Consider the following 25,508-nt stretch of genomic DNA (forward strand, 5'->3'; position numbering starts at 1 on the left):
CTTCTCCTGTTTAAATCAGAGATGCTGTTGGATATGTCAATGGATGGAAAAAGTTCTCCAGGTGGTGTCTGTTTTGCAAAACGAGTGGTTTGACAAATCCACTCACGGCATCCAAGATAAATCCTTCAAACTACAAATTCTGTTGTTACTGGGCATGTGCTATCCCTCTCCGGTGACCTTGCCATCCTAAGCAGGTTCTTATGACATCACCTTAATGCTGTGGCTTAAAAACAGCTTAATTAATTTAGTGTCTATGCATTGCTGTCTGCTGCCATTGTAACCTTCACATAAATAAAAAGAAGATAAGGCACCCAGCTGCCTCTCATGCAGAGCCCTGTGGGTCCTGGCAGTAGCCCCCCAGCTGCTCCAGGGGCGACTCTGAGGAACATGAAGTCCATCCCTGAAGAACCAGCCCAGGCAGACCACAGCGGAGCAGCAGACTTCTGTGCAGGTCGCTCCTTTCTTCCATTACTTAACTCCACATTGCCATTGGCGTGAGGATTACCTTGTTTTTTATAACAGCTGGGATTTTACCTCCATCTACAGAGTAATTAATTTTCCTTAAGTGTGATAGTGGCTTGGTGTTAAGTAGCAAGATGGATAGGGTTACTGTAATGATGTTTTCTGTGGTCTGGTTGTGATACTGTAAGATAGCATCTGTTTCTGGTTTGCCCTATTTTAAATATCATGCTCACAGCAAGGAAAAATCTTTCTGACTCAATGTTGAGTTCTGAACTCATAGACTTGTTTAAGCGTTACCTATTCTCAGTGAATGCTTTCATGCGTGTTTAGAACAGAAAATAGCTTTATTTTTTTCTTACATTACAATCTGGAAAGTAGACAGGTGGCAATTAAAGGAAAAAAAAGCTATAATGCCATTAATGGTTTAACTTATTTTAACAAGAAGGGATTTATTGCTTACTAGCTTGTGTTTATAAATAACTGTACTTTCAGTCAGTAATGGAGGGAGTTGAGGGGGAGAGATACAATCATAAACGTGATTTTAGATTTCTTTAATTTTCCTAAGCCGTAGACTTGTAGACCTTCTTTTTATGTTACTCATCAGCTAACAAAAGAAATCCCCATCCTAGATCTACCCAAGAAAATCCAGGATTGAAGTTCATGCTGAGACTAATCTATGCAGATTAAATAGCTGTATTGTCTTTCTCCCTGAAGTGTACAGCTTGGCAGCACATTCCAAAAGCCAAACGCAGACATAAAATAGAAGAATGCACTGCGTTTCCACCTAGCTCCCCTGGCTGCCCCAGAAGCAGCGGCTCTGTGGGACCAGCCCTGCCCAGGACTGCCGCTTGCCCTTGGCACTGGCTTTGAGGTCTGCAGGTTTGCTCTCGGGAGGCGCTGTCATTTCTTCTTGTGCGCTGCCAAGTGCCCTCAACAGCCCTTCGTTTCTGAGTTCAGTCCCACAAAGCTGCCCTAGCCTGACAATTGGCATTGCAGTAGTAAATAGTGTTATCTGAATAATGCGTGTACCAAGCCTGGGCTTTGCAGAGGGAGGATAGGTTCAAAAAGCCCTTTTTGGCAGCCCTATGGCTGCATCACAGAGTGTGTGACTTGTTAACGGGGAGCAGCTGAGACAGCCCAGGTAGAAAGATGCATTGGAGCTGGCTGCTTTGTTCAAAGGGAGCTTCACAGAAATGTTTGGTCTCGTAGAGCTGGCCGAAGGTGGAGGAGAGCTGTTAGGGAGCCAAGGCGCTCCTCCCTGCACAAGCCAGTTGTAGGGCTGTGTGACACCCACGAGCTGTTAGAAAGGTAGCTTCGGACATCTCGCTGTGCTTCTATCTGAAACTATCCAGCAGGGAGGTTGAATACCAGTTTTGGTGGAAGAGTGAATATTTTTCCACTATAGAAAAAACTTTGAGAAGTTCCTGGGCCATGTATTGCCCACAGTGTATAACTGAATGAGGAATCCATCCTCGTGGGCTCTTTTTCACTCAAAATAAAGATGAGATACCTATACGTGGATAATGCTGCTAATTTTAATTATACTGCTGGTGTCCACGTTGCCCAGCATGTGTGGGAAGGGAACCCCCAGCATGCTGGGTCTCACGAGGAGTTGAGGACAGTGGCTTTAGGTGGGTGCCACCAAGCTGTGCACCCAACAGCCATGCTGGGTTGCATCCTGCACATTTTCTGGTATCAGCAGAGTTAGTTAACTGAGTTCTGTGGGTGATGCGTATTTCTCTGGCTTCTGCAGCACACCGATCTTCTCCTTGTGGCCGTGTCACCCTCAAGATGTTTTTCCATCTTCTTTAATCAGATTAACCAGCTGCTTTTGCTCTTGGGACGCTGACTTTGTGGGATGTGTTTCAGACCTTGGTCTGTCTCGCCTTCATATCTTCCCCGCTTCATCTGTGTGCTTGGAGCAAGGGGATTGTGTCCAGCTCGACCTGCTGGGGCACGTATTTTTTTTCCTGCGAAAGGGGCCCTGTTAGTCCTCAGGCATGCTGCGCTGCACCTGTGCTCCCTGCAAAACGGGGCTGGAGGTGGTACTGCCATAGGGAGCTGCAGGGTGCGGAGCTGGTACCATCTTCCAAAATCATCAGAAGGGATGCTTGCAGGCTGAAATGTGTGTTTTTTTTTTTTTTTTTTAACGTGCCTCGGTGTCATTGGGTGTTGTGGGATGTATTTGGGTTGGGCAAACTGCACCACAGCTGAAGCTCCCCCTTCTTAGCATGAACATGGCAGGGAGCTAATTTGTACCTAATTTGGTGTAAATATGAAGTAAAATGGGTATGTGAAAATGACCACAGACTTCACATACATGCGTGGAGTCTGTTCCTGAGTGCTCTTCACATAGTGCTCAATGGGCACCATGCACACAATTCAGTGAATAAATGTTTCCATTATTACACTTGCAGTCTGGAAAAGAGAACCCAGTAAACCTCTGAATAGCATCAGATGTATCCAAACTAGATTATAAAGGGCTTGTCCATATCTATGTGCATTAAATATTGCCTCTTACTCTGGGCTTAACACACACAACCAGGGCTGATTGCTAATGAAATCAACAGCCCCTGACAATCAGATGATCGACAAATGGCTAACGCGTTGTTTGTGGGGAAAAGTCTGGGCTCTGCTGTGTGCCACGCTGCCTGGAAGCAGCTGCTGTCACTGCTTTTCTTACCGTTTCCCCAAATCTTGCAGCTTTGGTGAAGGGGGCCTGTAAAATGGCAATTACTATAAATATGCATGCGTCTTCCTTCATGAATTATTCCTGATGTGTGTATTTTAAGTAGGACAAAGATTATGAACTAGACCCACTATAACGTTAGCGGGGAGTTATTTTTATGAAGTGACTTGGATTTGAATGTCAGATATTTCTACAGTGGTGTTCACTACAGCACTATAGTGCTGATTTTTGTCTCCCAACACTAAGATTTTTTGAGAGTCTATTTGCATGGAGCTGATACCTGGGATGCTTGAGCAGTTTGGTGGCCCCCTTGTTTCTACAGCATACATGAGCTCCAAAAGATGTTACCTGTGCCCAGCTGTACCAGAGCCGAAGGCATTAATTGGTTTGCATTTACTGCACTTGTTTTGCATAGCTGTTACACACTTCTACACGGCTTTCCGTTTACTGGCTGGTTTTACATATCCCTGTGCTTGCAGCACTGCGCTTCTTGCGTACTTGTGTGTTAGCAAGGTGGGATGAGTGGTGACATAGACATAGTCACTGCCCAAATTGCTAGTGATAAGTCTGATCTATTTTTTAAAAGGAAAACTCATATTAAGGTAGCTAATCTGCTGAAATACAGCTTTTTATATTCAGCTGGGATCAAACCTTTCTTTTTGCCTGGAGATTATTACGTTCAATATAGTAGGAAATTATGTTCAATATAACAGGAAATTACGTTCAATACAATAGGAAATTGTATAGATTTTTAATCATTTCTTCCTCTAATGACTAAATATGGTTGTCAGAAGCAGTGAGAAACATTTTCATTTTCTAGTCTGAAAGTCCTTCCGGAAACAGACTTGTGCTGGAGCACTTCACAGAACGTATTCTTGGATCCATCTGTCAAAGGAAGACACTAAAATAGACTTTCTTTTATCTTTTTATACATTATGGGCTTAACTTGACAGCTTTTTCTTAAACACATTTCCTGTTGTTTTCATTGTTCTCCTAAAACACAGATAATACATGTAGGAGCACTCCCTGGTACATTTATTTACTATTCCTGGCTGGTGAAACTTCCACATCACCACTTCTACACCAACGAGTACTGGTATGTGGCAGTACGTACTCCTGACTGCTTTTATGCTGACACAGCAGCACTGACTCAGAATCTTTCTTGTCCTACTCCATCTTCTTCACTCAAGTCACCCTGCCAAAATTAAACTTTCCCTCATATTCTAGTCAGGGGCTTACTCCATGTTCTTTTTTTAATTATTATTTAATCATCCTTTGTTAGTAGATGGGCTCAACAGTGTGTCATTAAATTCCTAAAAAGAGCTCAGCCAGCTGGGGCGTAAAGCAAGCTGGAAAGCCCTGCGCTGCGAAGCTTGCACCTGCCTTCCCATCCGAGGGTGCGCATCCCTACATCTCCCCTCAGGAACGGGGCCAGACCGTCAGCCTGAGCAGGCCACCTGGTTTCAGCTCCCACACCACAGAGAATGAGGAGAGAGGTTTCACTTTATCCAGGAACATCCTCATGAAAGAGGTTTTAAGTTATCTCAGTGTTTACGGAGTTTTGGCCATGAAACACTTACTCAGAGAGGACTATTGATGGGAAGATCCTAGAAAATTTCCTCTCTCAATAACAATGAAAAACCCGCTACACGCCACAATTTTGAATGAGGCCTTCTATGCAGTAGGGTTTTTAACAATCTCACTGTTGCCAAGTTTTGCTTTCAAAACCCCAGTGGAACATTGTTGCCAGGCCTATTAGATAATGCACACAATTTTTGGGTACAAATTCACAATTGATTCCACTGTTCAGTGTCCTCGTACTAGACCTTGCCAATATCACATACGTTCACTTTCCATAAATTCCATCAACCATGGTCTGGAAGCCATGGTTTTCATAGTTCAGTGCATCCTTGCTTTATATGCGTTTGTTATAGCTGGTCACTACTCTTTAACAATTTTGTTGGTCTAATTTAACTTCTCTTTAAAATAAAATTTCTGAGCTAAATGGAGGAAAGATCATTTTCTGTTGTTGGCCAGTTTTGACTCTTTTGTGTTGTAATACTTCCTCCTTCATACTTATTTCTAATGGGATCGTTCACATTTTGTCAGGCCAAATGGGGGAAGTTTTAAATTTTATGAATCTTTCAGGTGCTACTGTCATTAATCTTTTTGTATTTTCCAAAGAGCTGAAGATCCCAGGGCCATGACAAATACATTTGACTCCAAATCAGTTTCATGGAAGTCTTGCCCTGACCCAATCGATGTCTGAAGTCTGGGCTGGCTTTCCATCCAGTCCTCAACTAAGTGATTTCTGTAGAGCATCCCTGTCAGGATGGGAGCTGGAGGGAGGAGAGCACAGGGCGCATTGGGGCTGCTGTCACTATTTCAGTGTCCTATTGCCAAGTAATGGCCAAGTCACCAGTTTTAGTGGCTACTTTGGTCATTTGTGTTCTGGTGTGTTTTTTTCCAGTATTGCTTAAGAAATAGTCCTGAGCTAACCAAAAGATTAATGGCAGGGTCTAATTGGTTTTGCCATTCTTAGAGATGATGGGCCAAATTAATCCCTGTTAGAGCTCCATTAATCTTTCTGGATTTACATCCAAGATTAATTTGTCCCTATGATACTCATCACTTGCTGTGTGGTCTGTGGAAAATCACTTACCTTTGCATGTGGATTTTCCATTCCAGCTGGAAAATGGGGGCAATAACTCTGAATTCAGTGAAAATGAATGTTGCAAGCACTGCCAGGATTTGTTAAAATGGATTACTTTTTTTTTTTTAAACAAAATGCACATTTTATTTGTGAATGTTAGTTTCAGTTTGCACTTGTTCTCTTGCTTCTTAGTGAAGCTTGGATAGAAAAATTTTTCCCTTGGGGTGCAGATATGCCTGGTATTTATACTGAGTGATGTCTTGGCACCATAGTGCTGGGTGGGAAATTGTGTGCTGATTATCCCAGGCCAAGGGTGTTACCCTTCAGGTTTTAAGGAAGTCAGACATGCATACCCAGGGGCAGAATTTGGCCTTTTTCATTTTGGCTTTGTTCAGGCCATTTTCTACAGCTGTTCCTCGGTGAGAATCTCACTGAAGATAGCAGGAGTTTAGCTTAAGTAAGGATTACAGGATTAATCCCTCTATCTCCCATCTAAATGACTGCAAAAAAAAACATGACTGGCGATCTCCAGAGTTCCCTAGCTCGGGTTCTCTTCATTCTGCTCACAGATGCGCATCGAAATGCGCCTCTTACGGATTAAGGCAGCAATTGCATTTACCAGGAGGCTTCTGTATTTGCAGAAAAATGTTCTGGTAATGCCACCAATTAGATAAAACTGGGACTTCACACAGATAATAGAAAAGAATCTGCTGATAAGGATTGCAGCAATTTATTATAGCCAGGGCTGATGCTAGAGGTGAATAACAAGCAATCCGTCAGTTAGATGATGAAAAGTACTCTTGAGTTTTACAATCCATTCCCTGTTAATAACCTCAGGCGCTGTTACTCAGCCAGAAAATATATATGTTGAAATCTGTTCTTCTCCATTTACGCATATTTAATGTGTTCAATTGCCTATATTAGCAAATATATGTATAATAAAGTTAAAGGATCAGTTGTTGTCATCTTTTCTAAGAGGAAATTATGCAATAAGATTTAATGATCTTTGCAAAGAAAAAAAAGTGCAATGTGTTCAGTAAGGAAATAATTACAGGGCTTTGACATTATTTGATACAGCTTCTTTGACTGATTTACAAATTATGTATGTGCAGGTATTTCTTCACATGTGCATTTTATTTCACAACCAGTATTAGTTATTTCTTCTTAATTCTAAATATATACAGACTGTTTTACCTACTTACTGGAATTCCAATGGACATGCTATAAATATACACTGAAATCATTGTCAATTATTTGAGCTGGCAAGAAAAAAATATTTTTAAAGTTTAATGAAGCCAGCAGTGATACACAGTTTCATGTTGCTGAGCAACAATACTGATGGCCAGTATATTTAAGGTAAAAGAATACAGAATAACCGTGTTGATGCCTCAGGGCTCTGTTGTACCTCCTGCAGCAAACCTCGGGGGACCGGATCAAAGGGTCCAGCAGGCTGAATTTCTCATGAAGCAGCGGCTGGCAGGTCAGGAAGGGAAGCTTGGAGGACAGCATCTTAACTCCACGGGTCCCAGAAGCCCATGGGAAAGGCAGCTCTCACCTCCATCAGGGTGTGAAAGGTGGAACAATATGAGTAGATCGAAGGGGAAGCTTGAGAGGGATGTAGGGGGAAAAAAAAGAATAGTGAGCTTGGCATTTCTCAGAGTTCAAGGATATAGTCACATTAAGCGAAGTAAAAGGCAGAACATAAATTTAATTAAAAGAAATGCTTTTGCACAATGCATAATTGATCTGTAGAGCTAACTACATCAGGGTACTACTGAGGCCAAAAGCATAAAGGATTCAGAAAATGGCTAGCACTAACAGGGCATGCAATCATCATTACCTGCAGGATATATATACGTATTTTTATACAAGGGAAATTATATATGTAATTCTACCTCCTGCAGTTGATGAAGGTATATATGTTCATGCTTCCAGGGACTGAATAGCAAAGCTGGGGAGAAAATTCTCCTGAGGACAAGCTGCTTTATAAGTGCCCATTGTGTCTTGCTGAGGCCCATTTGGTGCTGGGCTGCAGGTCTGGGTTCACCTGGCAGTTCTTGCTGGTGTGACGTTTTGTAGGGAGCACTGTGCTGTCCTCTGCAGCGTGGCTCTTGTCTTGGGCTCCCTATTTTGCATCTGGGTTAAATCTGTGGGAGCTGGTCCAGTGAGAAGGGAGGCTTCATACAGGATTCGGCCTCCTGCGAGCCTCTGTGGCCTCACAGGTGAAAGGAGAAGCCTTTCAGTCGGGAAAGGAGGCAGACGTTGCGCACTGCTTTGGCTGTGCCTGCCCAGCAATATCTCGGTGGGGAGAGGTGCAGGAGTATGGCTCTCAGCCACAGCTTCCTCTGCTGCTGTTTCCCCCCATAACGGGGAGCGAAGCTGTGCAGCACAGTGACCCCTTCTTTATTAGCCGTGCTCCCCCGTTAGCACAGTGGTGCCGAGCAGTTACACGCTGTCATCCTCCGTTTGTGCCTATTTTTGAAGAGCCTACTCTCTGCCTGCTGGGAGAGTTATGTTTTTGAATGTTCCTTTTCTGTGCTCTCTGAGTCATATTCCCATCATTCCTATACCTCACAATATTTTCCCATTGCCATAGTGACTGCTTGCAAGGAAAGCACAGCTGAGTAACTTCAGGTTTCTACTGAACCCAAATTGCCTACCAGACCGGACCTTTGCTTCAGTTCGTGTTACATCAAGCAGGCTGCACAAACCAAATACTGCATTTTATTTTTAGAGAATCTTAGTTCCTTTCTGAGACAGAGAAGATATTGTCACCTGTCAAGTCTAATAGTCCTCCCACCGAATAATGCCGGTTGTTCTGATCCTAAATCTTCTCTGAAAGTAGGGCAGCTGAAAGTAGCCCAGCTGAATCCTAACAGAGTAGCTAAATGAATATTATTGCAATGGTAAATTATGTGTTGCTCCATTGCATTTTTCGCCCTCCCTTAGGCTGAATTCCTTAAAATTAGAAAGAGTTTTGACCAACTCCATGTCTCTGAACACCTCCCTCTGTTGGACGCAGATCCAAATGTCACAGCTTTCTCAAATGTCACAGGAGTGCGTCTAAGCAGAACAGCGAACCTGAATTTCAGAAATGTGAAGATATCATTTTAAACTTCATGGCTTGTGTTCTGGAATAAAAGATATATGTATATATATATATATATAAATGTACATTATATAAAAGTACAAATTTAAATTCATTTAATCTAGCCATCCTTTATGTATATATATATATATAATGTGTTTTTCAGGTAATGTAAAAGTCTAATTGCTCTTGCAGAAACTACTTCTGTTAACACTGTGCAGCGTAAGTTCAGAAAAACAATTGTCTAGACTTCAAGGCTAAGGATCATTTCAGTGCCTGTTTAGGAGATTGTACCTCCTAGAAAAAAGTCATATCTGAATATCACTCTTTTAGGAGGGGAAGGGAGGACAGTTTGTACAGCAGGCTTTTGCAATGTAGCACTCTGTAAATAAAGAGAAAAGAGACATAAATGTCCTTCGTCTCATACAAGGAAATAATAAAAACACACGCAAACATTCGATTCTGTCCCTAGCAGTACTTTGTGATATGAAGCCAAGCACAGACTGAGTTCACTCTAAAACACTTTCAGATGTGCTGGTTTCAGATGCAGAGAAGCATCAAACACAAAGAGAGCTCTCCTTTCCATAGCTGTACGCATTTGCCTGCTAAACAGCGATTAGACACTGTTAACTGAAAGCAAATACTGCAGCCAGTGTGAATAGCCTTTTTATTTCGTGAGCTTGTCCATATGGGCATTGTAGGAGTGGGTCCAAAAAAGGGAACAGAGTAGAAAACCCAAATCCCAGCCATCCCACGTATTGTTTTGGAAGCTGACAGTGGGGACACCTCAGTCCTAATGCCTACTCAGTCCTTTGGTATTTCACTACTGTGACTGTGATAGCGATTTTTTTGGGCCAAATTTTATCTCTGCTTTCTATCCCCTCATAGCAGGGATAGGGGCAGGAGCTCGTTTTACAACGAGCACTAGTGAACAGCACTGCTTAGCGTTGTCCTGACCTGACACACACACAAGTGACTGTGAGAAGAAAGGCTGATTCTCCTTCACCAGCCCCCAAATAATAGCACCACATACATGAGTACTCAGAAAGGAAACCTGAAATTTATTTCCTGGTATGACAGTAACTAAACTGGTGGCTCCATCAGCCGCCCTTGAGGTGGTAGGAATCTATTGCCAATGACTTAAAGGGGGGCAAGATCTGATCCCCTCAGAGCAGAAAAAGGAGCAGTGGGTTGCTGTTTGGTGGTTAAGCAGGCAGAGGGCCTTTTAGACCTGAAATCTCAATTTCTATTATCCCAGTTTGATAGCAAATGAGAGAGTCTGTAAGTACAGCAGGGTTATTTGAGGTATTCCAGCCAGTTACTTGTGAGGTTCACATCATGTAAACCAAATAAAATAGATGTGAGAAGAACAGCAGCATGATGTCCAAGGAAGCGGGCCTGTACTTACTGTTCCCTGGGAAGCTTAAAGGTCTGAACAACAACTCTGAGAGGTAAATCTCTGGAAAACCGGGCTGGAAAAGGCTTTGAGAGTTCATCTAGTCAATGTGACCCAAGGCAGGGCCAACTATATCACATCAAAGAGGACCTGTATTTGTCTAAAATGTTCTTAAAGACTTTCCATGGATGCTCTATAACTTTCCTAGAAAACTTATTCTAGTGCTCTACTGCCCTTACCATTGGAAAGTTTTTTTTTTTTTCTGTAATGTTTAATCTGAATTAGAGCCTTTCTTGATACAGTTTTAACCCCATTTAAACTTGTTCTAGCTGTGGTAGCTCTTTCTTTTCCTTTTTGATACAATTTTATGCGCTCAAGGAGTTTTATCACCCCCTTTCACGCCACCTCCCTGGGTTTGACAGCCTCAAATTTTGCTCAGCCTGCCTTCACAGGCCATGCTTTCAAGCTCTCTCAGATGATCTGGTTCTCTGGGGGATTCTCTGTTTGTGGTCCACATTTACTTACGATACGGAATTCAAAACTGGCCCTAGTGCTCCAGCTAAGGCATTATCAGTGCTGAGTAAGGTGGAAGGATTACTTCATGCATTTGGAGGATTATTTATCCACCCCAGTCTGATGCTTGCCTTTTCCAATTTGCACAGCTGACAAAATGTTCGGTTTGTGGTCGACCCTTTTAAAACTATTTCCTAATAAGATATTATCTGCCTTCCATCAGACAGTTGCTGCCTAAATGTAGTCTCTTGTAGTGGGCCTTACTATCTCTTTACCTTGCCTTTACAGATGGTTCTTTCAAGCTGCCAAGATTTTTTTTCTTTTTTTAATTTTAATCTGCCTATTGACTAGCATACTACCAGTGCTCCCAAGCTGTGACCTGCACTTTTAAGTAAGCTCTACTCCCTTTTTCAGTCATTAAGGAAAATGTTGAATATAATGGGACTAAGGACAAAACCATGCAGAATTGTATTTCATACATCCCCCCCATTTTGTGTTATCTTTAAGGTATGATTACCTACACAGTTTTACGCCTGTTAGAACAGGTGTAGCAGGGTCACCAGGGCTGTGCTTCCTCATTTGCTTGTGAGTGTGCAAAAACCCTTGCTGAAGTGAAGTTATATGACACCGACAGCCTTCCCCCTATCCACAACACAATGCAGCCATAGAAAGAACTAGGCTGGTTTGGCAAACTTTGTTCTTACAACTACAGCTGAATCTGCCCACTTCCCCGTTATCTTCTAGGCACATACAAACAGTTTGTTTAAAAAATCATAGGGGTTTATTTTTTCTTTTGGTGGCGAGTGGGGGGAAGTTATTTAAACTGATCAGTAATCTCCTAGCTCCTTCTTTTCCCCCCATTTTAAGGCATCATGCATTTCTGGTCTTCTGTCACCCTGTACCTCTAGTCCCTCAGAGACACTAACTACCAGCTCTGTGATCAGCCTGCACTTTAAGCACCGTAGGATGAAATTAAACAGTCTAGCTGATTTGAAAAGAAAATTATCTGAATACAGTGCAGCCACGAGGTGAATCAAACCGAGGAACCAATTTATCTTACTAACAATCATCTGTTTGCTAGGCTACTTTTCAGCTGGATCAGTTCCCCCATCCAGATCCCTGCGTGCCCTTACCAATGGCTGTGGCAGCGGGATGCAGGAGGGAGCAAGGAGGTGGGAATGGAGTGAAGCAGGGAGGGTGTAACTGCAGTATTCAGCAACAGCACTGGCTTAATATGTTTGTTGAAATACAGGCTGAATGAAGACAGATACAAAAAAAAAAAAGTCATTAATCACTTGTACCTTCTTGGTGTCATCTGTCAATAGGTGTCCTGCACCCAAGCAGTGGGCCAGCACTCCTGTGGCTGTCTTCATATGTACTTGTAGAGTGACAGCTTGTTGCCTTGCTGTCCCTGCTTGCACCTCACTTTGTGTTTTTGTCTTCCTGATTTTGCCTCAACATACTCTTGCAGCTCATCTATACTTATCCTGAATAATTCAGTCACTTTCCATATATTATCTTCCAGCCATGTCAGAAACGGGCTTGTGATGTAGCCAGAGACTTTACTATTCCATTTTGTCTCCTTCCTCTGCACTGGGATAACTTGAGTTTCTGAGCTCCAAGGGAAAACATGCAAGGATGGAAAAACCCTGGCTTTCAAACTTCATGTGTCATATTTCCTAATTTCAAGTGGGGGAATTCATGATTGAATTCATTCATGAATGAATTCAAAAACAAAAATTCTTCATCAAACAAATGGAAAAAGGAAAAAATGCTAAATTATATCAAGACTGTCCCCTAATTGTGTTGCTTGAATAGATGCAACTCAAAGCAGCACGTAGCTTATGGAGAACACAAGCAAGAGAGAAAAAGACATTTTTCCTGTAGTCCTCCAGCAATTCTGATTTGCTCAGCAGAATTGAATGCAAACAGATATTTTACTCTGCTTCTAGTCTCTAATTGCATAATTTTCCACAAATTCACATGTATGACAGTTGAAAATCATAGGTCATATGTGTACTTTTCCAGCATAAAGTATTATTTACTCCTTATTCCTGGGTGGTCACCAAGTGACATTTAAAACAAAGAAGTTGGCAAAATGTCTTTTTGCAGAGTCTTATAGGGTTTTCTTCAAAGCATCTTACTGATAGGAAGTGAATGCCATCAAACAAACTATTTGATGCTCTTGATAATGCATTAAGTGCTTTATCTTCTTAATTGGTCATATGAAGCTAAACGGCACCAATATTGCTAAGCTTTTTTTTTTCCCTGCCAAAATGATCGCTGGATAAAGCATAGCTGCTGATGTCTTGAAATTAGTGGTATCAAGAAGGAATGGGGAGATATTCTAGATGTGTAAATATGAAAAATCTGGATCCAATCTCTGAACATTAAGCAGCTAGCTAGGTTATTTGTAATTATTTCTGAATGTAACACCATAAAGCTATATCACATTTTTTTTTTTCCATCAAAGAGTAATGCAATCAAGCTGAAGCTGATAGTACTCTGCAAGGCTGCAGCAGCTGCAGGCTTGGCCCTTGGCCTTTTCCACCCTTGGTCTAGGTGGACCTGCTCACCTTAGGGCAAGAATATTCCTCTGAAGAGATGTTTTTGGGAAAAGGCGCAAAATCCTTTGTCACCAGATTTCTCAGACATCTGTAAGATAAACCACAAGCCGGTTATGGCCAAAACACTGATTAACCAGCTAGCGATATGCAGAAGAGCTGAGTAAGAGGATGAATGCTAAGGAGAAGGCAGAGAGTGCTGCGTGAGAGGGGCTGTGTGAGATCCCAGCTTGGCCTGCCCCGTGGTCACGCAGTGTCCCTTGGCAGCCGCCAGCCCTTCATCAGCCAGTGCACACCGTGGGGGTTTTATGTTCTTAATTCTTTCGTTCATGGCTGCATCTGCTTGTGTAATTTATGGCACACAATACATATTTTTCTTTTGAGATCCGTTCTATTCTCTATTCCAGTATTTATTCTGTCAGAGTGGTGGGACAAGGAGGGGTTGTCAGGCATCAAAGAGCTGAAAAGAACTTGTCTTCTAGCTCCTTTTTCCTTGAATTACGGCTGCACTAATGATAAAATCCTTTTAGTTTATCTCCATTCCCTTATCCATAGTTGTGGTTTTCTCTTGCTCCTTTGAAAGTTTGAGAGAGAAATGTCAGGTGGTGAAGTACTTAAGAATTAAAATGCTGCATCAGGAAGTGTTTTTAAAATTAAGTGACTCTGTATGTGCAACAAATGAAGGATTGTTCCTTATGCTGCCGTGGCTTGCAGCCAGGCGGCAGGGCCTGGACAATTTCTCAGGGCTTCCCTGCGGGAATGTCATTGTTGCCCCTTGTTCTTCTTCCTCTGCCCACAACTCTGGCTGCCACCACGGAAGAGAAGAATGCCACGCATGGCTTCCCCCGGGGCGGATTAGTAATCCTACACCTTGCGCTGCCTGGCAGAGGTGTTTGAAGACCAACTGCATTCTTTCCTCAAAAGCCAAATATTTCGTTACTGTATGGGCCTGATCCCTTGATCCAAACCACTACGTCTGTTCACGTTCCTGGGCAACTTGGTGAAGGCTTCTTTGGTTCAACCACTGACTTTGTTGCATCTGATTTATTTTACATATGTCAAAAGAAGATGAAAAGTGGAATTTCAAGGTTTCTGGATGTGCTGGCTGTGAATCTGCACAAATAAATTGCTTTAAACAAAAAACGTGTAACACAAATTGCTTTGATCTCATTGCAGGCCTTGGGGTTGTTGCTCACATCAGAACAGAAAAGTTTCTTCTGAGACAAATTCTGCTGCAAAGTAAATAACAACAAAAAAATATTTAATTCAAAACAAAATTACAGCTACCCACAAAAATAAAAGCTACAGCCCATGATGGAAATTACCTTAAAGTGATGTTGAAAACTGTCTGAAAGGATTGTTCCCTATTGCTTTCTTTCTCAAGATAGCTGAGTTTAGGTTAGCTGATGATTTAACTGTTTTCTCCCATCCCCAGGTGGTGTCCAGGGATCTTGTACTGGGAACGCAGAAACGGGCTGAGGCAGCAAAAGGGATGTAAGGTTTCAGTGTAGGTGGTCCTGGGCTCTGGCAGATATCAAAGGAATTGCGAGCGTAGTGGGCTGAATTTCCCGCGTATCCCTTGTAGTTCATCCTTTCTGCCAGCTCCGGAGAAGATCGTGGAGGCTTAAGGAGTTTGAACCAGTCACCTTGCTATTGTCCTGCACAGGACTAACCCGTATGGTACAAACAGATCGTTGTCTGCCTTCTCCCCCTGCTTCTTTTTGTGTAATTAATAATATCGCATTTGATGAAAGGCACTAGAGATGGATAAGCGAAACATTAAGCTAGGTTAGTTGGGGTAGTAAGTGGGCACGGGTGATGGCGGGCGTTAAGATCACAAGTAAATCCTCTGCTTTCTATGGTTTGTTCACTAGTGCAAATTGTCTTTCCCAACAGACCCCTAAGAAAAGGCAAGCATAACATAAAATCACTTAGAGACATGCAGTATTTTTTCCGGTTACGTCTGAGAAGACCTTTGTCATCACTCATTTTCCACAGATCCAAAGGAACTTTGAAATGTCCTATCTGGGCAAATTTCCGCTAACATAAATTATCAATTTCAGCTCTTATTGCCAATGTAAAAAGTGACGTAAATGAGATTGGTTAGCCGTTTGTAACTTTAATATATTGAAGTGATGTGGTGCTTCATCTTATACATACATTTTTATGTGTGCTTTATTACTTATGTGGCTGACAGTAAATTTTCCTAGTGTGCATTGGTTCCCAACATGCCTTCATTGTGCTGGATCCTGAAAACAGTGAAACAGTGACATGGGAAGATGGGAAACTATGAACATCAGGCCTGATAAGGCATAAGTTTATCAACAATCTTTCTACCGACCGAGAAATGAACAAACTAGTGCTGAGATACCTTCCTCTGTTCACAGGCACTGCGGGTATATGTTCGCAGAAGAGAGAAGCTTCCCTCTCACAATGTAGCTGACATATATCCTTCGCTCCTTACTGTTTCCTGCTTCTGTATTTTACACCTTCTTGTAGATTCTTATCATCAAATTAAAATTCTTTCTAAAAACTTATCAGAATGAGTATTTTAGCACCACTTTGTTAAAAAATGGTGAATTTTGTTTACACCTCAAAAGGTCAATTTACTATGCTGTAATTTAAGTATCTACCATTAAAAACAAATAAAAAAACACTACATGATATTTTCCTCTAGTCTTGTTCTTCTGTAATACAATTCAGAAGGCATTAATTTATATTCTTATGGCTTTGTATAAACCAGATATTAAATTCCAACAAAATATGACTTAAATATATGCATAAAATAGACCTCTGGAATATTTATTGTCACAGTGATCTCAGCCATGTGCAGGAGGAGCGCCCATGTTCTCTCTTTTTGACAGCTGCTGAAAGCATTTCTGAATACCCAGATATTTGGAGCTGCCCAGGTTTTCAGTGGGTGCAGGAAAGATCCTTTTGCTGAGAGGGAATTCCCCCAGAGAGTGATGCAGATGTGTGGGGATGACCCAGCTGCACCCTTGGCACTGAATTGCTGTGGGCCCAACCTGTGCCAAAGAAACTGCACCACAAACCAGACAAGGTGGGATCCTGAAGACCTGAAGCTTTCAGTCTCTACTTAGGGCTGAAGCCACCAAAAATAGGGCTGCAGAGTAGAGCTAGAACTGAAGGAAAAAAAAAAAAAGAGTGTTTTTGAAGAGCGAATGGATCATTTCTTTATCTGATGCCATCCATCTTGCACCACTTCACTTCAATCTCTCAGAGTATTAACATCTCCGAAATGCTGTCCCCATCAGCACAGACTGCCTAGAAGGTGGAAATGGAGTTGCATTCCTTTGCATTTGTAGTGCACGTTGTTTCTCATCATGTTAGTATCATAACACTATATCCATGGATATAACAAGTCTGCAGTTGGCCATTACATACATTGAAGTGCATTGAACCTAAGGTGTTGGAGGACCTTACAAAAATAAGGATATTTCTCTTGCAGATACTATGCTTGAAAGCATTTCATAATACACGGTATAAGTAATACATGCCTTCAGTGTTTGTAGGCAGGATAGCCTAATGGTTAGTGCACTTAAGTGCTAGTTATTCTGGTTTTATTCTGTCTCTGACCTCCCAACGTGGCTTTGGCTGTGTCATGTTTTCCCTCTCATTTTCCAAATGTGTAAAATAATGACAACATTTAGTTCAAGAAGTTGGTGCAAGTCTGAAAGCACTACTGTTTGCTGAGCTGTCTCCCGTCTTCGGACGGGAAGAGTCACAGATGTGTAAAGAATTATTCTTTCCATCTTCAAAGCCCTCTTTTTGTACTTGCAAATCAATCAATTTGCAGACCGATATTATGTTTTTCTGAGCAGTATAATTAAGAACAATCTTATTAATTATAGAGAAAATTGCACAATTCCAATATATGCCATTCAAAACAACATGATGTAGACGGACTTATTGTAACACATTTTCATTTGGATAGTAAAACATGCATACCTTTGATGGTTTCAGCCCACATTTGTTATATTGTATTTTTAATGTGCTCAGACTGTGCCTGTGTAATGGTGATTCCCCCCTTACATCCCATCTTTCCCACATGCATGAAGTGCGCTTTGTAGTGACATTCATAAAGACCCCTGCTGTGGCTGAACCAGCGGAGTCCTGCTATTTAGATGAGCGATTATTCCAGCAGTTGAAGTGTTTTCATAAAGGAGACCGGGAGGCAAGTCTGCTACAGAGCAGTAGGAAAGGAAATCCTTATTTGAGCCCATGATAGGACCCTGACAGAGAACCCTGCTCTAATACCTGGAGAAAGTCTGCTGGTGAGGAAAAGCCTTTTCTGAAGAATGAAGACAATTCATTCACCTCACAAAACCGTCTTCAAAAAATAAAGCAAACCCAGCTTTGTGCTTTCTGCTGCTGCTCACTGAAGAGGAAGAACAAAACCAAATAATAATAATAATAATAAAATCTGTTTTAATCAGGACTTAGGCAGGCTTCAGGCAGCTAAATCCAAGCCTTAACCCCAGAGCCCGCCTGTGCTACGTGCCTGCCTCATCCTGAAAGTGCCTCCACCTCCTCCTTCCTCACGCCCGGGCTGCCTGAGGCTACCAGGCTCCTGCACTGCGTCCTCCAAAATTTAGGCAAAGCACCACGCTGGTGAAATGAGGCCTATGCTCCTGTGCGAGCTTCCTGACCACGTAGCTCCCAGGGGGATGCAGAGCTGGAAGAAGTGCCCATTTTTGGTTTTAAATGAGTGATTATAGCACCCACCGGAGAGGGGTGCGATTCAGTTCCTGAGCCCTCCTCAGCGGGAGGAGATCCCCATTTCTACCCCGGGTTTGAACCTTCTGTTCTTCCAGACACAAACCCTGAGCAGCTGTTTTCAGGAGAGGGCACGCTGCCTGGATGAAAACACCTGGCTGCGGGTGGACTGGAGCACCCCGGCTCTGTGGCAGTGCAGAGCCCACACCTGCCCTCAGCATCATCCACCGGCTGCTCTGCTTCCTTCCCTCGCTCCCAGGTGGGATCGGGGGCCTGTCCTCCTCTGTGACAACAGATTATTGAGGGAGAAGCACACGTGCAGTACCTTATGTTTCAGGTTGTGCTCTAGGGCTAGGCACCTGAAGGGCAGGTGTTGCAGCACTGCAGTTTTTACATGGATGAAAGCTATGACTCACGGAGGAAAACCTCAACTTGAACAAACACGCAATTTAAAAGCTCCCAGGCCAGAGCAGAGACAGACTGCTACATTAAGTAAGATTGCAAATAGTGAAACAGACACTTGTGCCTTAAATCGAAATGAAATGAGTTACACAACAGAGCTCAGCTCCCCTTGATCACACGACAGTAAATGTGAACTATCAATCAGATGATTTCCAACAAGCTCAAGTGGCTCTTCAAAAGTTAGTCACAATAAAGTAGATGCTATAATTATACTCTCTGATATATTTTAGTTAAAACCAGCACATCTGCTGACAATGCTAGATGCTTTACAAGTTGAAGTTCTCTCTAGCTACCAAATAGGCTCAGCATGGGCAGCAGCTGTCCAAACTTCTCTGATCTGTTCCATGGACATGCATTACACGAACCTGAAGCAAAAAGATTTCATCCTCTGTGCTTAGTTGAGCCTTCGCCTCTTGCAAACTCTGCAAAGCAGGGTCCGATGTGCCTAACCCCATTGGCAGCTCTGCACAGCAGGCTTTGCCACAGAGATCCAAATCCCAGTGTCTCTCCCTTACCAAGAGCCACCTCATTCCCCAAACAAGCTCACTGGAGGCAATGGCATCCTGCACAGACCCAGAAGTCGGTGTGAAAGGTAGCCTGTCAAAGCAATCACCGAACGGCAGAAGCATCCTGATGCTGTCGAATGACAGAGCCAAAGAAATGACCTGGAAGGGAAGGTCACTTTTCAAAAGTCCTTCTCTACCAGCTTGTATTGCGCTTCTTCTCTCAATGATATTGCTAAATGTAAACAGTATAGGAATAAGGTTTATAATCAGTGCCTGCTATTTTAGTGCATTTAAAAAGAATACTGTAGCTCAGACTTAACTTCATTGTGACTGGGAAAGCTTGCTGTTGAGTTGAGAGTATTGTTAGCTGTAACATCACATTATAATACTCTACAGTCCTATACTGTTGAGAGTTATGAATTGCAATGCTTCTGATATGAAACTACTACAGCGTGTTTTTGGTATTTATTAGTAATGCAAAGGAAGTAGGAAAAAAAAAAAAGAAGAGAAATATGTAAAACATCAAAATGCTTTGATCACTGCATGTAAATGGGGAGTGTAAGCGAGGTTCCTTTGTCCTGAAATTGGAGTATTAACTCCGGAAAATTCTGCTAGGGTTGTGTAAAAGCTCTTTTGTTTTCATGTACCAAATAGTTATTTGTAATACACCGCTCAATACATGTGAAACTTAAATCATTAGTTACAAAATGCAGCTTTCAAAAAGGTAATGTCATACAGAGTTTCTAATACTGTCAACAGCAAGACGCACAAACATACAACAAATCCCCTCAAAATACACCAGTCCCACTGTATTGCTTAGGATGCAATTCCCGGTTATATCATTTAACATTTTCCAGTGCACTAGCTTGGACATGTACAAATGAATAAAACTATAGTTGACTGAAAAATGGACTATAAAAAGAAATGTTTTCATTGTTTAGCTGCACCACCAGAATTCCCACTGACACATTAGCGAATCCTTCAGATCCATTGTTCCATTGTTCACACAGCCAGATATAATTTCTTTTTCATTTTGTGCCTTGTAGTGCAGTTTAGTGTAATAAGATTGTAACAGGTCTAGAAATCATTGCAATTAAATTAAGACAGTGTTTTCCTTTTCCAACCTTTGCCCTCTGAATATAATGGCATCATAACAGCATGTAGAGACGTGAGCTGAGACTGTTTTCTGTCACATCACTGAGCTGATTTTCAGTGTGGTGAGCTGATAGGCGTCACTGTCAGCTTCACAACACCTTCACAACTAATTTCAGTAGGTAATCTATTGTAAGGTTCAGGTATTTATTTTCCTTCAATTATGCTGTGCTCAGATCAGGTTTAGATTTTATTTTCGAAGTGAATTTTAATTTCCCCTCCCTGAAATGGAGCTGTATTGCCCCTTTCTGTCCTATCTTCTGCACTGGCAGACATTGTAAAAGTTACTGGGTGTTTACTTCTCTTATCTGTGTAGTACTCTCATTGACAACACTTTTTTAGCTACCGATGTGATACTTTGGATATCCTTTTCCATTTAATTAATCTGGTATTGTAATTGCTACAGACCTATACAGAAACTGTTCTGACATTAAAGTCATGCACCACAGCATAGATTTCAAAGATTTTTTTCCCCCCAGATTTACACATCTTAAGGAGGTACAGATTAAGCTAGCATTGACATCTTATAGAAAGCATGCTGCTTGTGTTGATACTGTCTCTAGCTAGTGAAAAATTAGCACATTAAAACACTTCTCAGCCTCAAAAATAACCTAATCATAGCAATAATCCTTTAAAATGAAGGAAATTCTTAATTAAAATCAGTATTAAAACTGAGCTCCACTTTTCTAGTATTGTAACTTGTCTGCCAAGAATCTCATGCATATATTTGTGCTGGTGTGTGTATACTTTTTTAGAACAAGATGGTATTTTGGAAAAGTTTGATAGATTATGCATAAGATGGTCATGAGAAAACCTAAGGGGCCTTTGAGGATGAGAAAGAATCCTGGCTCATTTAAAACATAAAGAAAATATATTGTCCTTTTTGAAGTCATTCTCTGTCTGTCTGTCTGTCTGTCTCTCTAAAACTAAGCTACTACAAATTTCCCTTATTTTATAGCCCGCAGCTATAAAAGGCAGTTGTTTTTGTCAGATACAAGTTAAGCACCATCAGACTGGTTTGGAGATCTCTTCAACTCTACCGATATTGGCACTAGCAATTCAGGAGGGAGCACTTTTCACTCCATTTTAATATGGAACTGATATCTCAGCCTAATTTTATAGCATATTTTTGTGTTAGCACTGCCGTGGTTTAGTGGTTGGTGAAAAGACTCGTATATACAGAACTCTTGCCTGTAACTGGATCCACATGATGGAATCGCCATGCAAAAAGCTCCTTAAAGGACTGAGATCTGAGGAGAACACTGTGAGAGCCTTGGCATTTTTCAAGATGAAAGGTGCTATAGATATGCAATGCATTATTTTTCTCTAGAGGAGCTTGAAATAAAAATGGTTTTCAATCACCGAACACGTCAGCATCCTTAGCACAGGAACCGAAGTTGATAGGGCGTAATTTTACAATATTACTAACCATCAGTTTGGCACCACTACTCTCATAGCACCATGAATGGACGGTGTAAGAATGTATAGCTATTTTATTTTAGTATCATATGTGAGGAAAGAGTACAGATAGCAGCGCTGCTTGAACGAATAGCTAACGCTATGGAATGGCGTTACGAATTACAGCACATATCTTTATTATTGTGAGGGCACATCGGTCGCAATGCTATATGGACAGAGGGGCCCGGTGCAGGGCCATGTTCTGGGGATCCCAGGCGTCGGGACAGGCCCGGGGGCAGCAGCCGTGCCGAGCCGAGCCGTGAGGAGCCGTGCGGAGCCCTGCGGCCTGGCCCGGCTCCCCCGCGGGCCCAGCACCGGCCGCAAGCGGCCGCTCTTGGCTCGGCCTCGCTGCCCCGGGGCCGCCCCTCGCCTCTCGCCGCTCCAACCGAGCGCGGCCCCGGGGCCTCCCGCTCTGGCGGCCGGCTGAGGGGAGGAGAGAAGAGGGAAGAAGGGAAGGGAAGGGAAGGGAAGGGAAGGGAAGGGAAGGGAAGGGAAGGGAAGGGAAGGGGAGCGCCGCGCCCCGCCCCGCGGCCTCCCCCTCCCCGCCGCCGCCCCGGCCGCGGCGGAGTGAATGTGTCGCCATGGCAACTGAGTGAGGCAGCAGCAGTGCGAGCAGGAGCGGCGGCGGCAGGAGGAGCAGGAGCAGCAGCAGGGACAGGGACAGGGGCAGGGGCAGGCCGCCGCGGCCCCCGCCGCCTCCGCTCCTCAGTACGCGGGCGAGGCGGCAGCGGGCGGCCGCCGGGACGGGCGCGGCGGCGGCGGTGCGGGCAGGATGGAGGACGGCTTCTCCAGCTACAGCAGCCTCTACGACACCTCCTCGCTGCTCCAGTTCTGCAACGGTACGGCCGGGGAGGAGGGCGAGGGCCCTGCCGCGGCCCCGCAGCGGAACGCGGGGCAGGGGAGAAGGGCGAGAAACTTCGCCCCCGGCCGCCTCTGCCGCAGCCCGGCCCCCGCAGGCTGGGGACGCGGCTGTGGGGACACCCGTGGGGGGCCTGGGGACACCCCTGGGGCTTGGGGACAGCCGCGGCGAGCACCCGGCCTGGGGCAGGTGCCCCCCGGCCTTCCCCGCCCGGCAAGGGCGAGTTTTGGGTTGGGAAGGGCTGGGCGGAGTTGAGGCGGGCGGGTTGTTGTTAGCTGGTTATTTTTGTCCTTTTTTCTCTCTCTAAGAGAGGGGTTGTTCGGGTTGCGGTCCGGGTGGGAGCGTGGAAAGGCAGCAGCAGTTGGGCTCGGGATGGGAGAGGAGGAAGAAGGAAGTGAGGGACTGTCAGGATCACCGGAGGAAGCGTTTGGGAGCGGGGCCTGGGTAGCAGCGGGAATCCCTTCGCTGCTGGTGGTGGTGGCTCTTTGGGGGGAACGCGGCTGAACATCACCGAGAGTGCCTCCTGGAGAACTTGGGAAACAAAACCCGGTATTCTGAGGTTAGCTGTTGCTTTTTATTTTTGCAGCAAAGTGATGAGCGTTCGCAGTCCCGTGTTTCGGTCAGAGCCGGTTTGCGGAGCTCTGCTTCCTCCAGGTTTCAGCGGCGGTCTGGCTTTCGGCTGCTGCCTGAGCAGCTGGAGTCAGGTTAATGGTAAATCGCTCTAGCACAGCAGCTGCATCAAACGTGGCTTGCTTCTTCTCACGGAGAAGATGAGGATGATAAATTCTACGTGAATTTTCTTTGTGGTGGGGTGCAAGAAAGGGATAGGCTAGCAGAAAACTTGGACCTTGAGCTTTTGGGAGTAATTCTTCAGAACGTGACGGACCGGGCTGTGCATCGTGCGGGGATGCAGTGTTCTCAGAGCTCCTCGAGAGAGAAAACTATGACTGGGTACGGGGGTTGTGCGCTAATAGCAGATGCCTGTTTTGCCTAATCTTGGTAAATATTTCATTGCAAGCATTTTTATAAAGAAAACATGCATCAATTTCTCTCAAACTTCATACTCTAATCCATTTATAAGCAAGCTGGCTTCCTAGCAAAATCTCTGGGCTCTGCTTTTACGCTATTCATGATAGCAGCATGCATGTGGGAACAGGAGGAGTAACAACACTCTCAGTAGTTTGAATAAGCAGGGGATCTTATTTCTGAGAACTCTCACTGCTGTTGATTTTGTAACTCTAAGCACATAGCATACATGATGGAAATCCCCCCTCCCTATTTACGCTGTACATAGGTTTTAAAAATCTTGGTTAATCCTTAAGTTTTATGCTCTAGAATGGGTTACTGAAGAGATTATCTGCCTCCTTGTCATATAATTGTAGATAGCGAGCTCAAGAGACTGTTGTAAACCTGTATTGTTCTGTGTTTATAAAAGGAAGTGGTTTGATTCAGAAGCCTTTCCTTTTATGAGTTAGCCTTCAGTGAGACTATATTATGCGAGATGAAGCAGAACAAGAGAACTGGGTCTTTGAATAGTGCCTTGAGGTGATCAGATATTTCACACAGACACGCATGACCCATGAGGAAAAAAATACAGATGGAGGATGCCAGTGAAGGTTTTGAGGTTGAAAGAGGAAAAGAAAATTGCTTTGGAAGGAAGTGGAAAGCTCTTGCAAGTAGGATGGGTGCTATGAAAGACGACATGGAGTTGTGAGGAGGGTAGGCGTAAAGAAGAACCAAACAGAGTGAGCAGGTGATGGCCGTTTGAAAACAAATGTGATTTTAGCATAGGGTAAAGCGAAATGGCTGGTAGCACTTGAAGGGATCATCATTGTACGCTGAGAGGGTTTCTGTTCTGAGCATAGAAGAAAGGGTTAGTTTTCCAAGGAAGGCCATAATGGAAATTTCTGATTGCCTAGAATTGGAGAAACAATAAAGAGACTGCCTGCGTGTCTTGTGTCAGAACAGAGCAGGGTGCGGAGCCAGCGCGCCTGTAGGAACAGCCGCAGATGACCTGTGGGCTGCACAGGTGGCTCAGGGCAGCGAGCAGGTTTGGCTTGGCATGAGGATGGCTGCAGCTTGTCCCCTTGCCCAGTCCCTTCTCCCTGCCCTGGGCAGCTGGTGGCTGCAGGGGGATGGAGGAGAGAAGGGTGGGCAGGGGCTCGTGGTGGGCTGAGGGAACGGGGTCTTGGCCCTCAAGGGACCTGGTCTGGGGGGAAAGAAGTAACAGGAGGGCAAACTGACCCCAAGCCTCCCTTCTTCTCTAGAAACAGCTCTGTGTTCGGGAGAAGGGTTTTCCGTTTTAACCGTATACAGATCTGGTCTGCATGGTTGTGTAGTAACGTGGTTTTACGGCTTACAGTGCGTACAAATATCGTAAATGGAGGAAGATGGGAGAGAAGAAAGAGGCAAGGAAAATAGTTGCATTTTGAGCTGCATGTCTAAAATCTAGGACAAATATTTAGCACAGCTAGTTCAAAGACACCTACTTTCTTCAACTCCGTTTTACAGAGCAGTGGGGTAGAGTTGGTGTTTGAGAGCCACTGTGCTAATGGATTCAGGTGTCACTCAGAGGCAGCATCAAAGCAAGAAACACAAATTTGCAGTATGGTTTTTAGGTGTTATTTCATTCTGCTTTCCTTGCGTATGAACTTGGAGGAAATGGTATATGCCAACTTTAATGGAGTCTATCACACTAATTTGCAATCTTCTTTTCAGAGGACAGTCTCTTCAGATGCACAAAACATTTTTGCTAGCTGGTACGCCTATTCTGTTTGCTTATTTATTTTTTTTAGCTACAATACTAAAATAACTCTTGTTAGTGCCTGTCTAAGGATGGTTCTCAACTAGCATCTCACTTCCCAGGTATTGAAGAACACTTGGTTTATTTTGCACGTTGAAAAGTAAAGTTTGGAGTATTAACCGTGCCAGCTTATAGATCCACTCCCTGGTATTGATGGAACTTTTAT

General features: G+C 43.6%; 1 protein-coding gene across 5 annotated transcripts in view; it reads left to right on the top strand.

Annotated features, from left to right (window-relative positions):
* Nucleotides 1–25,508, top strand: part of EML1 (EMAP like 1) — a 122,868-nt gene that overhangs the window by 19,886 nt on the left and 77,474 nt on the right. Inside the window, exon 1 of one of the 5 annotated variants that reach the window (XM_083836543.1) lies at nucleotides 22,278–22,519. The exons of 2 other annotated variants lie outside the window; for them this stretch is intronic. In XM_083836543.1, coding sequence (XP_083692669.1) covers nucleotides 22,453–22,519 — 67 coding nt within the window. In that variant the 5' untranslated portion in view covers nucleotides 22,278–22,452. Of the gene's footprint in view, nucleotides 1–22,277; nucleotides 22,520–22,862; nucleotides 23,099–25,508 lie in introns of those variants that run through there. 2 more of the 5 variants (XM_083836540.1, XM_083836546.1) reach the window with 2 other exon arrangements.

Source organism: Anser anser (assembly GCF_964211835.1).
Source record: "Anser anser genome assembly, chromosome: 5".
Taxonomy (NCBI): Eukaryota; Metazoa; Chordata; class Aves; order Anseriformes; family Anatidae; genus Anser; species Anser anser.